Raw genomic sequence first — 14954 nt, 5'->3', positions numbered from 1 at the left:
ATTACAAAATATTGAGCATAAATTTATTAGAAAAGTGATCAATTTTCCGAATTTAGTTTAATTTCAAACACTAGAAGCTACGGCACTGTAACTTTAAAATTTCGTTTTTTTTTCTTGTGCCAAAATCTTTTTGGATTTTGTGCACAACGAGTTGGTTATAACCCCACTGTGCTGAAGATTTGTCAAACTTCAAACTTGTTGCTAAAAAACGCGCCAAAATACGTGAGTGGTGGAAAGGGGTGGGGGGAAGGCGGAACAAGGCCAAAAGTACCGCACCGCAGCCGTCAACACTGCAGTCATCGGCAATGAGTAACTTCCAACAACCCACCACGACCCCCAATCTCGGCCGGGAAACCCACCTGCGAGGCGCAGGACAGGAGCGTGGTGAAGAGCGCCGCTCGGAAGTCGGAAAATGGAAGGCGGCCGAGCAGTTGCGACGCGACTACCAAATGAATCGGACGCGATAGCGCTTCAGCGGAAGTCGAGAACTGAGATGTTTACCCAAGAACTGTATATACCAAGTGCTTGAAAGCCGTTAGCAAGTGGTTCATTTCAATATTCGTTTGAAGTCGGTTCGGATTGAGGTGTTCGTTGGATTTCGGAATTTCGCGTGGGTTCGAAACTAAAAGTTCATTTTCCGTGCCAAAAAAAAGGACTTTAAAATATCGAATTCTTTTGCGGGATCTCTGTTGCACTCCGTTTCTTGCATCTTCTGATCCTTTTCTCCACTCAGAGGATGCGTGAGTATTCGATTCATGATGTTTCTTCGCCACATGACTAAGCTAAATGGCTAAGTTTTCCGCTTGGCAACGGCTGCAGTGGGCAGTTAAGTCACATCTATTGTGGTACAAAGTTTTGCTTTCACTCGGCTGCTTAATTAAAACAAAGTTTGAAACCCTAAAGTGGAAATTACATGGAACATCTGTTTCCTGGGCGATTTCCAAGCTTGTGCAATTTGATTCCCAAACGGGAACCTCCACTCCGGACACTATTTGCATTTGCTGGCAGGATGGACAACTCGTTCAAAAGTGGCCGCTTATCGCGTCGCCCACTCGGAATATCGCCAATATCAGTCTTATCGCCCCGGGACTTCTGTCGCCATTTACGTGGAACCAGCCAGCGGGCGGGCGACACGTCAGAAAACGGGGCATACATTCGGGCGCCTTCACTCGCTGGCCACGGTGGCGGATACTTAATTATTTACATGCGAGCTGATGGTCCTTCGCGATGTCTTCCTTTTGAGCCGTCACTCGAACACTTGTTCCGCTTGCAGTCCCATTTCGCTGACGAAAGCCACTGCACTTCTGATGGGGTGGTATAAATTATGTTTTTCCCATTGACGCAAAACAAAATACGCAGCCGTTCGCGGCACAGATACAGATACAGTGCAGCGCATGGGTAAACATGGAGTTCGGTAACGAATTCGCGGTTAGATCGTGCCTTCGCATGCCATACGATCTGGATTTGGGCATACTGGGAAATTAGAATGCCCATTGACAGCGCATTAAGTATACGCCGTGTGTTTGTGGAGTAATCTTTTGTTATCTGGAAATCTATTGTTAGATTGCTGGGCCGACGGTTTGTTGGTGCTCCGCCCTCTCCGCTCTCCTGCACCACAACACCCCCCTCGCCGGCCGAGCTGGCATCAAAGCTTATTCATAACATTTGCTTTTGTTGGGGACACAGATACCCACAAGCACACACACTGACGCAGTGGGGCCTTCTGGGCAGCTGTCAGCAGTTGGGAAAACCCTTTTTGGCAAGTCCAACAATAGCAATCCACATTAGTTATGTGGCTGAAAAAATCGGAAAGAGGGAAACTTTTACATCTGCTGCTGGCATTTTATATAAATTATATTAGAGTCCGACATCCCAAGGCTAGCTTACACTTACGACTGCTGTGTAGTGAATTTAGACTCACATTCGCCCAATTTAACTTAGCAGCCGCTCGGTCTCGGAATCCTCGTCGCCAGCCAAGCCAAGCGGGAGCTCAAACTGAAATCCATTTCCAAACTTTCGCTTAATCAACGAGCTACGTCCACTTACCCCTGGCTCCAACTCGAAAGGAGCTCGCTCCAACGCTCCCAAAAGCGGATTTCGAGTGCCTCGCCTGGCCGAGCCACCTGGCATGTCGTCTTCAAAGGGAATCGCAGATTGACGGCCACATCGCGGATTGAGGTGACTGCAAACTGGCTGCGAACGCCGCCATTACCCGGTATTTTGATTTCGCTTTCCTGACCCGCAACGCGCAATTAATTTGCACAACTTTGGATTTATGTGCTCTGCCCCAAGTTGGGGCAACTATTTGTTTGTGGAGTTTGTGGAATGTGCTGCTCATAACTTGTATCAATTGTTCAAACGACGAAACTAATCGAGCGAAGGAGATTTAATTAAAAAGTCAACATGGCGATGGAATGGATAACTGCAATGGACAAACGGTGAGTGAAATCAGTGGATCCACATTTTTTAATGAGCTGCATAATTAATGAGCAGCGAACACGGGGGAACTTTTCTTTAAATTCTAAGTTTTTAGCTCCAAAACTTTCCTTAGCCGAAACGGAGTGCTTTCTCTTAAATTCAAGGCATTTCCCACTTGAGTGCACAAGGTGCTTTCCTCTGTTTTCCCGGAGCAGACACGTACTCACACATCGACGTACGTGTAAGTTGAATGAAAAGCTCGACGAGGAGTACAAACAAAACGAGAACGAGAAGCGAAACATTTTAAAATGTTGCCGTCATGCTCGACATTCATTTGTCAAGAACCAACATCTGGGTGCCCCCACCTCCTCCATCCTAGATGGCTGGCAATTGGCCAATCCATTCACTTTGTGAACACGGCCTGCCACGAATCATCCGCTTTATTAAATCCCGATATCAATTCTCTGTGACTCAATGAGCCGCCTTCTGCACGGCAATTATTTCATCAATCCCGATTTGGACACCGAAAACTGACAAATAAAAAACAGGACGTTAATATCTTTCTTGTTATGAAATGCAAAATAAATGTAATTGTAGTTCGCTATAAATATACCAACCCATTTAATGATACTACCCTTAAAATACAATTTATATTATCATAAAGCATTAAAGTAATTTACAATTCATTGTAGAAAAGCGCTTTATGTCGTGCAAAAATAATAATTAAACCGCTGCACTTTGGTCCAGAATTTAATTTTTTTGGCATAAAGTCTAAAAATTGAGCTACAGACTTTAAACTTTGTACATTTTGTTGTTCAATCACAAATAGTTTACGCACAACATTTGGAGTCTGTGCGACCACGCCTCTTGCCTCCCATATTAACTACTGGTATGACTCAGGAGTCAACAAAATTTCATTGTTTTTTTTTTTTTTTTTTTAAGGTGTGTTTATTGTTGTTTTAAAAATAATCGCCCTCTTCTTCTTTTAGTTCTACATTATAAATTTCCGAATCTGAACTCGAATCAGAATCAGAATGTGAATCCAATCCCATGGATCAGGTTAAAAATTAGACTTTATTTTCAAAAGACTTATACTGCCTTCGGAAGTTTCCTATTTTTTTTCTCTTTTTCTTATAAACAAATTGTTGATAATAGTGGGTCCGAGGAATCAATCGCTCTGTGGAAAATATCACTCATCCTATTGATTCGACTAATTTTCCTTGCATGTGGATAGTCGGTCCCTTTTGTTAAGTTTATTCCTGGCTTCACTCGCATTTTCAGTTTCCTTTTTAATCTTTCTCATGCATTTTGGTAATATAAGTTTCGGCGTCCCATTTGCTGGGGTGTTTTGGTGTTTTCAATATCACTAACAAGAATTCTTATCTTAGAGGCCATCCACTTGGTATATTTGGAAATAAATCGGCCTAGTTGTCTTTTACACTCGGCCAGTTTTCTTGTAATAAATAATTCAAAATTTACTATTTTTTTTTCAATCTCTTCTGTCTTTTTCGATTCCTGATTATTGTTGTTGATTGCGGAATAAACGTAATCCGAAACATAATTTATTTGCCTATTGTTACGCCTCCAAATGTCCAGGAGGTCGCTATGTCTGAACTCGAACTTGCCTATATAAAATCAAATTTTTAAGAAAACGAGCAAAAATGGGCAAAAGATATTACTTTACCGTCAAAGACAATAGTTAAAGGTACAAACTGACGTTTTTAACTTTTGTCAGAAATTGTCAGAAAATTAGTTATACTCCACGAAACACAGGGGACACGTTCGAATTTTCTGTTAAGATACACATAAATTGTATGTCACACAACATAAAAACAGTAAAACTATACATATATCACCTACATAAGTTAAAAACATCATACCTTGGCATTTATTTTCCATATTTTACTATAATTTTTGGATGCGTATTAACGATCGTACTACGTGCAAAAGTAAGCAAATAATTTGGCTGGAATTGCATTCTGTCAATCAGCTGTTTAACACTGCACCTTTCAAAGCTCATAAAAAGATTTAGTGAAGCTTTCGGTCAATTTTGTTTTTGGTTTTTATTTATATGATCAATTTTCTATAAGAAAATAATTGCTAAAGGACGATATATTGCCATAAAAATTTAGACTCTATGCCAAAAAAAACGAATTCTGGACCATAGTGCGCTGTAAAAGTATAAAAATTCAATAATTTAATGAAAATATGTTTATATCTGTTGAAAGCTCCGCGTTTCAGAGGTTTATACATTTTTTACCTAAATATGTGCTGTGCAAACATTATTTTAATGGAATAAAACAGAGGCATGCGTCTATTGATTTCTTTTTTGTTGATTTCAGACTCTATACTTTGAATTTAAAAGAGCGTTCCATTTTATTTGGAATTATTATTAATTATTATAAAAATCTCAAATGTGAGATGGAGTATCTCTCCTGATGACATTCTTACTTACTAGCACTTACTACTTAGTCAAAGCTGTGGACTTTTTCTATCAAGATCCAAATACTCAACAGAATAGTCAACATTTAACGTGTAAAATATTTAATACAAGTACGAAAGAACCAAATTTATTTTAGTGAGTGCGCAGTACTTAAGCTTAAGTTGAACTCGAATAGAGCTAATCAAATATTGACCAGAGATCAGAATTGTTTTTCAAAGTGTCTAAATCAATTTGCCCAACCGTAAATGGCCGGGAATCGAGCACACATTCTTCCCAGCAACCACTTGATGCAATTTGCTGGATTTCAACTGGGGCATCTCTGGACGAGTGCCACCATTACCATTACCATTAGCCCCGCCTGACCCACCGACTGCTCAGTTGTACGGCATACTCTATTATTGCAGAGTGGCCTTATATTTCATTGGTGTTATCCGAATGGGGCGTGCCTCCGCCTCTTGCCGGCCCGCCCCTAAACGCCCCGCCCACACACCATCAATCACAGGACAATCTCTTCAAATTTCACGCTCTGTCAACGCTTAAACGCTTCTGCCGCACTCGCACTAAAGCGTGAGGGGTCAGGGGTCAGCGGGCACTCATGTGACTGCGCGCGGCAGTGGCAAAAAAAGGAAGGTCAAGTGGCAAGGGCTTAAAGCAAACTGTTTGCCTTGTGCCTGGGCAAACATTTGCAGCCCGCTGCCTTTTGTTTGCCCCGCCCAAAGAGAAAGGGGCAAGTAGCGAAGGGTGCCAGTGTGCCAGGATTCCGGGGTGCAGTATGCACATCCAGATTTCTTTCGCAGCTCTTAGGCTGCTCCTCCTTATGGACCTAATACAAATGGCCTCGTACTGAAGTAGGAAGCGAAGACAAAATAAACGATTTAATTTGGGCAGAATTAATGGCACAGCCACGAAGGGCAAGACACGTTGACTGGTAATTCGGCTTATCAAGAGCGATCTGGGCTTAAGCGCACCTGGAGGCAAAGGACGCGGGAGCACTCGGTGCATGCCAACGGAGAATCCTTGGCAGAGGGCAAGGTAATCGCAGAACGTAACGCGTGAAGTGCCAAAGCCAGCAGACAGCAATTGATATTGATGGCTTCCCCTTCCCGGCGGAGGAACAGTCGGCTTACTCACAAGTGCCGCCGCACATTTATCATACGCCACGTGTGCCGAAGCAGCTTTAATGTGTGCGAGGATGCCACCATTACCCGCAGCTTTAAGACTGAGGAATCGCCAGCACGGCAATTACAAAATTCCGAAACTAAACTTTCGGGCGTGTGCCTAAAAACCGCAAAAACCATTATAATAAACAACGAGCTGGCTGCCTAGGATGCGCCCCAACGCGCTTCCGGCTCTTTGGATCACCCCCTTCGTCCTTCGCCCACCTCACCCACCTCGCCCCACGAAAGCACTTAGGACCTGACTGTTTGGTTAACGACCCAGAAACGGTTGGTGGCCCCCCTTCTCGGCACTCGGTTCCCGAAACTGCCGCTTCTACTGGCGAATGAATTATGCATGAGCCCACCAAGACAGCTCACCTTCAGCAGCCGGATGAAAGTTGTTCGCAGGCTGCGCCCAAAAGTAGACGCCTCGCTGCAAAAGTAGCCCTCGATGCAGATGATGCCCGGCCAGGGGCAAGCTTGGGATCTATTCCTGACTGCAAGCAGCCTTTGTCTGCCCAGGTCAGCCCTTCCTGCGGACGCACCCGCTCCGTCTGAGTTTTATGGAATTTTTAATTAGGCGGAAGTTGGATGGGGGCCTTCAGTGTGGGCGGCACTGGGGGATTTATGGTGGGCGGGAGCTCGCCTGAAAGTTGTCTAAAACTTTTGGTAACATGCCGCATGGCAGCAAGGCGCAATTTGTTGTCTGTTAGACATGTAAAAACATTATATCATCATTTTTAGCGCGATCTGTTTTCCTATGGGGAAAAACTTTAAATTTTTTTAAAGCAAAATAAGACTAAGCTGATTTAATTTTTATTATTTAAAATTAACTTACTTGTACTTCGTGGATTTAAGAACTCCTTATTAGATCTGACAGCTAACTTTTAATCAAATGCAATTAGTTGACGCTTCGCTCTCATTGCTTCGCCATTTCCCTCCCCTTCTTCTCATTATTCTGGGCGGACTTCCGTTTCCTGCAGATTCTTGCCCGGAAACTCTTATACTTATTTATTCATTTTTCAATTGACTTGCACACAGACAGGCAAAAAATATAATTTGCATACTTAATGCGCGCACAAACCGAGCACAAATGACACTGGAATTTTTAATTTGAGTTCATTGTTGAACTAATACTTTGCTTTGCCATTTCTCCTCATTTTTATTCAGCTTATGGCCTTGTCCGAATCCAAAAATAGAATAATCTACGTGAAGTGCTTTTCATAGAGTCAGTAAATTATAAATGCAAAATACTCGTTATTCTTCTTCTTTTTTGGGGTTCTTCTTTCCTTATTGCAGTCTATTGTTCGGATATTTTGAGTTCAGAAACGAATCATTTCTCAGAGTCCTTTACACGTATTAATTTTTAGCTTTTGTCATTTCAAAGGAGCATTTAGCATTGTTTTATAATTGTCCTTTTTGATAATTCGTTGTGATAAGCTGGTAAATCTTCCTGGTAACATTAATGCAGAAGGTTATTGTTATATATAACAATAAACTTAACTTAACAATAAACTAAATGGCAATCGTACCTATTCTGAGAATCAATTAGTGAAAACGCTATGACCGAGATAATGGACTATCAGATCAGATATCAAATACAATGAAAACTTCAAAGAAAACTATATATGAGTGCCTCGACTATTCGATACCTTTTACTTTGTAAAGGAAGTGCGAGCGGAATCGTGATACTGCAATCGTACTGTTTTCTAGATTACATTTGTTATTAAAGGGATTAGGAAGAAGCGTGACCTTTAAAGTTTCCGAGATTTCGACGTTTATACGAAAAAAACTTCCTTGAAACCTTCCACCTTCAACAAATATTATGCACCATTTATGTAAACAAGTCATCACATATGACGTGGCTCAAATGTGTTCTCTTCTATAAAATTCAAATTGCACACACAAATATTTAATAAGCTGCATGTTTTTATTAATCTGGAACCCATACTAACACGGCAAGTGATTTTAAGGTACACTAACGTCTAACCATGCTTTAACGATTTTCAGTCCTTGCGACCGGAACCTGCGTGATGTGGAGCTAATTTCGTGCCGCTTGCGTCGCGTGGAGCCGCTGTGTCGCCTCCCGGGATCTGCGCTCCAGCAGCTGGCCATGTGCGGATTCTATGAGGACCTGGAGAAGGGGGTGACTCGTGAGTGCTGGATTGTGGGGATTAACTGTGCGACGGAGGTGGCTAACCCAAACTTCTCCTCCCCGCAGTTTTTCGCGCCGGCGAGCAGGGACGCTTCTGGTATGCAGTGCTCGGCGGATCGCTGGAGGTGCGATACCATGCCCACGCCGATGCCGATGGCAAGGTAAGTCCTTACTTACACCAGTCAGGAGATGAGACATCCTGGCACACCATTCCGCCGTGCGCGGAGTGCGAGACAATGCGCGTGCTGAGCAATATAATTGATAGTGATTACTCGGCGTACCCGCCGTGTTGCATATCCGATCCGCTGTGCATGCTCAATATTCCGGGGATTTGGGCCTGGGGGTTGGGTTGACTCGAGTGGGGGCGTGCCTGGCTGCGGTCTGAGCCCCTCCTCATCCGTCGATGTGAGCAGCAGGAAAAGGGAACTGCTGACAACGGAGAAAGGCCGGGTATCCGCCCTCTCCCATTCCCGCAGCGAATCATATCGGTTTGTGGCATTCAATTTTTTTCCGTTCCGCCGTTGCCCTCCTTCTGGCTTTGTGCTTGCCACAGCAACATTAATTTCCGCCAGGATATTGGCCAGCAGTTTTTTCCAGCCCAGTGTTCTGAATGCACGAGTACATGTGTACACTGTACTACGTAGTACGTACGTACATATGGTGGCGCCACATCCATCTGTGCCTCGCCACGGCCGAGTTCATTTGGTGGGTCCTGTCCAGAGAGGTGTCTGCTAATTGAAATGGTCCGAATTGGGAACTGGGGCCGAGCAGTGTGTGTGTGGGCTCTGGGTCTCGGTGTGGAGCTCCTCGGGTGCCCTCCGTGCACGAGTGGCAGCAATGGAAATTCGAGTATTTATGGTTAAGTGGGGCATGACAGTGGCAGCATGCCTGACCTCAGCTTACTAATATGGTGGCTGTGGCCTGTCGAGCATGTGGCACTGGGAATTGCAGTGCCGGTCCTGGTGGCAAGTGGTCCAAGTGTGGGCAGAGTGCCCTGCAATCCCTTTCAGTATCGCCGGCAAAGGGCTAATGCAGGTGATTTAATAATGAGGATAAGACCCTTGAGTCGCCATCGTTCATCGTTCCTCCGGTATTCATACGTAACTTAATCGAAGCTTGAAATTCACTTCAACGTTTCTGATAAAATCAGGTTTATATGCTTGCAAAACGTAACTTAGTTTTTGGTCGAAGCCTTGTCATTCAATGGTTTCTAGCTGGAAATATACCAAACAGAACTTACTTTTTTACAACTCGCATAATCATATCGGGTTCTTTTTAAGCTATCTGGATGTAAATAGTTTAGGATTTGGAAAATGAATAATTGCGAAAAGTTTTCCACGTAATGTTCATAGAGCATCATCGTTTTGTAGCTGCTTCAAAAGTCATATATTTTATATTGGGCAGGTTCTAAAGAGTTTAGTGAATAAAAAAGGTATTTCAACTTTTAAGAGCTAAAGTTTACTTTCATTCTGATTATATTAAATTTATTTATATTATGGTACATAGAGGAGTCTTTTAGTTGTTTAAATTCGTCTACGCCCAATTTCAAATATTCATGCGTTTAATGCTTTTGCATACATTCGGAAAAGTACTTTCATCTATATTTGTATATAAGGTATAAATGTTTTATAGCTTTCGTTTGGTTTGCTTATATTCAGTGCGCCCCATCCATTGAAAACATGAATGTTAAAACTAAAAGAAATTTTATCCGCAACCGGCTTTAATCGATTCCGTACACAAAATAACTTTTCTTCCGCTCCGGTTTATCAAAGCGATTCGTTCCTGTTAACATCTTTGCTGACCCGAATTTCCCGCTGCCTTTTATTTGCGTTTGCATAATTTTTCCGGCTGATTGGCTTTGGGCAAAGCCGGAATGGATTTGCCTGTGGGCAACCCCCGCAATTATACCATAATACATTATTCAAGCGAATGCACGGTGTTTTGGGCCTATGAAACTGTTTTTGACACTTCGTTCGCCGGCGAGTGTTATGAATTTCGGTGAATGAATGTGGCGTGCGGCACGCACAGCCCAATTTCCAGAGCCGGATAAATACACAGATATCTCAGAGTCAGTTCCCCAAAACAAAGAAGGGCCCTATCAATAGACCCACAATTAATTTGGAGTGATGCGCGATGCGAGAGGTGCTCATCAAAAGTGGAAGTGCCGCTTCTGAAAGATACACCGGAGTGCTGGAAATTTATGTGTGAATGCGAGACTTCGCCGACTGCCACTGCTAGATCCGCTTGGAGTTCTACGGATTTCCCCTTTGTCGCCGGCTTCCCCAGCTCCCCTGACCGAATCACCTCCGATCACGTGATGACGCCAATTTGGGACTAATGAAATGCGAGCGGGCGGCCTTAGGTAGCAAAAACAGCTGAGGCAGATACAAATTGCAACTAATTCATAAATGTCTTTGTAAAATCCCAAATAAGAAGACTTTACTCGTTGAGTTTTTGTAAGAAACTGATTTTATTTGGAAATATCTTCGGTTTAACTAGGTGACATGAGAATCGCATCTTAAAGTAAATGGCCTACGCAGAGGCCTAAGTAAATAGTCCCCGCCTTATCGAGGTCCCACGCTCGGGCACATCTGCCTATCTTGAGCGGCGAGGACCTTATCTGTGGTCTCCCACTAAGGGACTATTTTAGGAGGCGGGGAACGATCTCAAGTGACTGACTCATGTAGTGTGCACTTAAATTACATGTTTTTGAGCAATGCACCCATGTCGCTTTAGATAACAAAATCCTAAATATAATTTATCGCTCTCGATTCATTTACATAAGATATGAACGGAGCCCAAAATTGTAAGTCTTTAAATATATTCGTGTTCATGTGTGAACATTCTGCCAAAGGGCCAGCAAAGCTGAGATGTACATTAGTATATTAGTTGCATTTATAACAGTAGTGGACTGTATTTATTTGATATATGTTCATTTATTTTGCAACTAAGATTTCAATGGGCCTAGTTTTTCTGGCTTTTAATTTTATTGGATTACAATTATGGTTTATATTATTTTTAATTCAACAATTTGTACTCAATTAACTTATTTTAAACATTTTGCTTTTTCTATGTAGAAGTACATTTTCTATTAAACAACGATATAGTGGACTGTATATTTTTATTTGTTATATTATTTTATTGTTTATTTACTATTGATATTTATAGTACTGGCAACGGACCTGCAAAGGTTATTGCTTGCATTCTTTGTTGCACAGCACATTTCCGTATGAAATATATTATTAATACTATCATTAGTATTAAAGCAATAATTAATCCAGCATGTCCGGAAATATGATGGAAATGTAAATCTTTCAATTTTTGATGGTTCTCTTTCATAAATTTAATTTCATTATTCAATCGTTTAAATTCCTCAGTATGATTTAATATTGATAGTTTCAGCGGATCCCAAATAATCTTCGGCACTTCACTAACTTCTCCTATATAAGGTGTTGATAATAATTCTTCACTTTCGGACTGAATGTTATGGTGGGCAACTAGAATTTTATCGTCGGTTCTTGCCGTACAATATGGCGCAATGCTTAAAACTCCTTGCTGAGGCAAATCAAACAATTCAATTTGAGAGCCAGTACATTGCAGACGGACTTTTGAATTCGCAGGAACCTTAAACAACCAACTACTTTTCTTTTCTAACTCTACCCAGTAACTTTTAGAGTCGACTACTGTTTTATAGATGCAGTTCGCCGCTTTATCTGGCTTTAGAGGCTGAATCTCACATGCATTATCTTGGTGCGGTAAAAAATATTTGCCTTCATCACTCACTTCAATCATGTGTCCTAAATCCATGTATTCATTCATGAATTTAGTGTAGTCAACCTTAAGTTTTTCATTTCTTTTTAGTTTTTTCTCCAGATTCATGTAACGAGCTATCGCTTGTTTCTTTGAATCTCCTAAGGTGACATCCTCCTTGAATGGAATTGACACAATGTATCGCCCATCTGAATCTTTTTTTGTCGTTTTGATAAATTTATTTTCACAGATTTCAGACTCGATATCATCTTTTTCTTCTTCTTCCACTTCCCAGTAGCGATCTAACTCTTTTATTTCTATTGTTGTGGCTACAATGGTTTCTTTTCCTTTGGATTTTTTACATCCAGAAACTATCCACCCGAAATCAGTTTTTTGCCCAAGGAGACCGTCTATTTTTATAACTCCATTTTGCAGAATGTGAGTATATACGTCTGCTCCAATGATTAGATCAATGCGACCCGGTTTATTAAAATCGGGGTCGGCTAATTTAAAGTTCTTCCATTTTTTCTGATCAACATTAATCGTGTTGACTGGAAGTGCCTTCATAAGTTTTGGGAGAATAATTGCTTCAATTTCTAAATTTTTCGGAGAATTTCTTATCGAAATAACCGCTTTGTGCTTGGAGATGCACGTTCCTGTGGAAGATACTCCACTTATTTCAGTATGAGACCGAAATTTTTTCAATTTTAGAATCTGTGCAGACTCTTCTGAAATAATTGTGCTTTGAGAGCCACTATCAATCAATGCTCTTAATTGTTCAAAGCCTCCATACCTCGACTTTACTTGAATCAAGGCCGTGGCCAACAAGGCTTGACCTGTTGTTCTACACGTATTCACTTTTTCTGGATTATGACCTGCAAAGTGAAGTAACGTGTGGTGAGGTTTACGACAAGTCGAACAAAGCTGCTCGCTTATACATTTTTTACCAAACGGATGCCTCAGACATCTTAGGCAAATCCCATTTTTTCTTACCCAGTCAGACCGTTCTGCTGGATTCATTATTTTAAATTTATGGCATTGAATTAAATAATGCCCTGGTAGTTTGCAATATGCACAATTGTCACTATAATTTTTATTCTTGTTATTATTAATCATTTTCTTTACAGGTTTTACTTCCTGTGAGAATGATGATATAGAATTGAGCCTTTGCTCTAAAAAGTCCATGACATCAGAAAGTGCCTGTATTTCTTTTGTCTTTTTAACATGGCTTTCATATAAATTGAGTGATTCTTTATTGAATTTCCGAAGAATTATGTGAGCGAAAATTGCATCCACATCTTCTGGTAATTGTGCCTTTAATTTTATAATATAAATTGACTCGTTAATCGTGTCAATAAATGTCTTTATTTGCTTATTGGATTCTAAATTTAAATTTGGCATATCCATAAGCCTATTCATATGATCTGAGAATATGTTTCTTTTATTCTCATATCGCTTGGTCAAAAACTCCCAAGTGGCTTCATAATTTTCTCCAGAGCCGAGCAGTAAATGAGTAACCACATTTCTGGCTTCTCCTTTTAATGCTGACTTTAGATAATTAAATTTGAGAGAAGGACTGAGATCCTCTCTCACATGTATGAGCTCTGTAAAGAGTTCATTAAAAAGATCCCATTCTTTGGAATCACCAAGGAAAGTGGGAATCTGTATTTTAGGCAGGGTTGGTAACTCCTCCGCCTTAACAACCGTCGACATTTCAGCTTTATTTATTGTGCCACTGAGTCGACTATTAATGGCTGTAAGAATATTTTGTTTGTCAAATTCAAGTTCGCTAATTTCTTCTTCGAATAGCGAGCTCTCAAAATGACTATTCACCTGTTCAATCAGGTTATCTATTTTATGCCATAAAAATTCAATTTTATTTTTCCTTATTTTAAGGAAATCTGGACTACTGTCTATTAGTTTAGACGTATCTTCTAGATATACTCGAAATTGGCCAACATTATTTCGAAATGCCTGCTCTACTTTTAAAGCGTTGTTTTGTGCTATACCCTCTTTTTCAGGGTGACCACACATTTCAAGGTTTAATGTAGGGGGAGGGTTTGATTTAGGGACAGTGTTTGATTTAGGGAAAGTGTTTTCTACCGACTCGCCCTTAATTTTTTCATTTTTATTTTTAATTTTTTCTAACACCATCATTATTAAATCATACTGCTTCGCGTTAAAATATTCATGATCGACAACGCCGATCTTTAACAAATTGCTATGATTAGCAATGAAACATTTTTGAAGCTCATTTAATTTTAGAATTTCTACATCTGTTAATGTTGGTTTTACTTCCAACTTTCTAATTTCCAAAATAATTTCGGACTGCTTCTTAAGGAATTGAATAGTCTTTTCTGACATCATTTTGAAAATTTTTTGTAATTTCTTAATATATATAGTACGTGTATATGTATTTTATATGTATTTATATATATATGTGTGTTTGGATAAACAGAAAATTCTTGTTTTGACTTAGCTGATGTCGTTGTTGTTGCTGCTGCTGTTGCTGCTGTTGTTGCTGCTGTTGCTACTGCTGTTGCTGCTTCTGCTGCTGCTGTTGTTGCTGCTTCTGCTGCTGGTAGAGGCTCCTTTGAATTTGACTTCCTTCTCTTCTTTAAGGCTCCGTCGATGTTTAAAGATGATTTTTTTTTTTTTTTTTTATTTGGCACGTTTTATTATTTTTGTAGTCCAGTCAGATTTTTTGTTTTTTAGCCATTTATTTCGGCATTTATGCTCTTTTGGCATATACACTGCACTCTATTTATGAGCTGATTTAATGCTATTAGAGCATTTATAAGGCACTGTTTTCAGGCACTTTTTATTTAATTTATGCTCTTATGGCATATACACTGCACTCTATTTATGAGCTGATTTAATGCTATTAGAGCATTTATAAGGCACTTTTGTTATGCACTTTTTAATTTCACAATTGCTGATGTATGGCCTCAAGCACGCCTTACCACAATTTATAATGGTACACAAAGCAACCTTTAGCTATAGACTATAAGGTGCTTGTTTTAAAACATAA

The 14954-nt window shown here is 40.6% G+C and overlaps 1 protein-coding gene across 1 annotated transcript in view; it reads left to right on the top strand.

The window, feature by feature from the left end:
• The first annotated feature begins 492 nt into the window (after positions 1-492).
• LOC6607891 (rap guanine nucleotide exchange factor 4) overlaps positions 493-14954 on the top strand; it is a 45509-nt gene continuing 31047 nt past the window's right edge. The window contains exons 1-4 of the mRNA XM_032715761.1: positions 493-740; positions 1945-2438; positions 8029-8171; positions 8240-8334. Of these exons, the coding sequence (XP_032571652.1) occupies positions 2404-2438; positions 8029-8171; positions 8240-8334 (273 nt within the window). The 5' untranslated portion in view covers positions 493-740; positions 1945-2403. The remainder of the gene's footprint in view (positions 741-1944; positions 2439-8028; positions 8172-8239; positions 8335-14954) is intronic.

This window comes from Drosophila sechellia, chromosome 2R, assembly GCF_004382195.2.
Source record: "Drosophila sechellia strain sech25 chromosome 2R, ASM438219v1, whole genome shotgun sequence".
Lineage (NCBI taxonomy): Eukaryota > Metazoa > Arthropoda > Insecta > Diptera > Drosophilidae > Drosophila > Drosophila sechellia.
The sequence above is the reverse complement of the archived record's forward strand: the minus strand, read 5'-3'. Positions and strand labels throughout refer to the sequence as shown.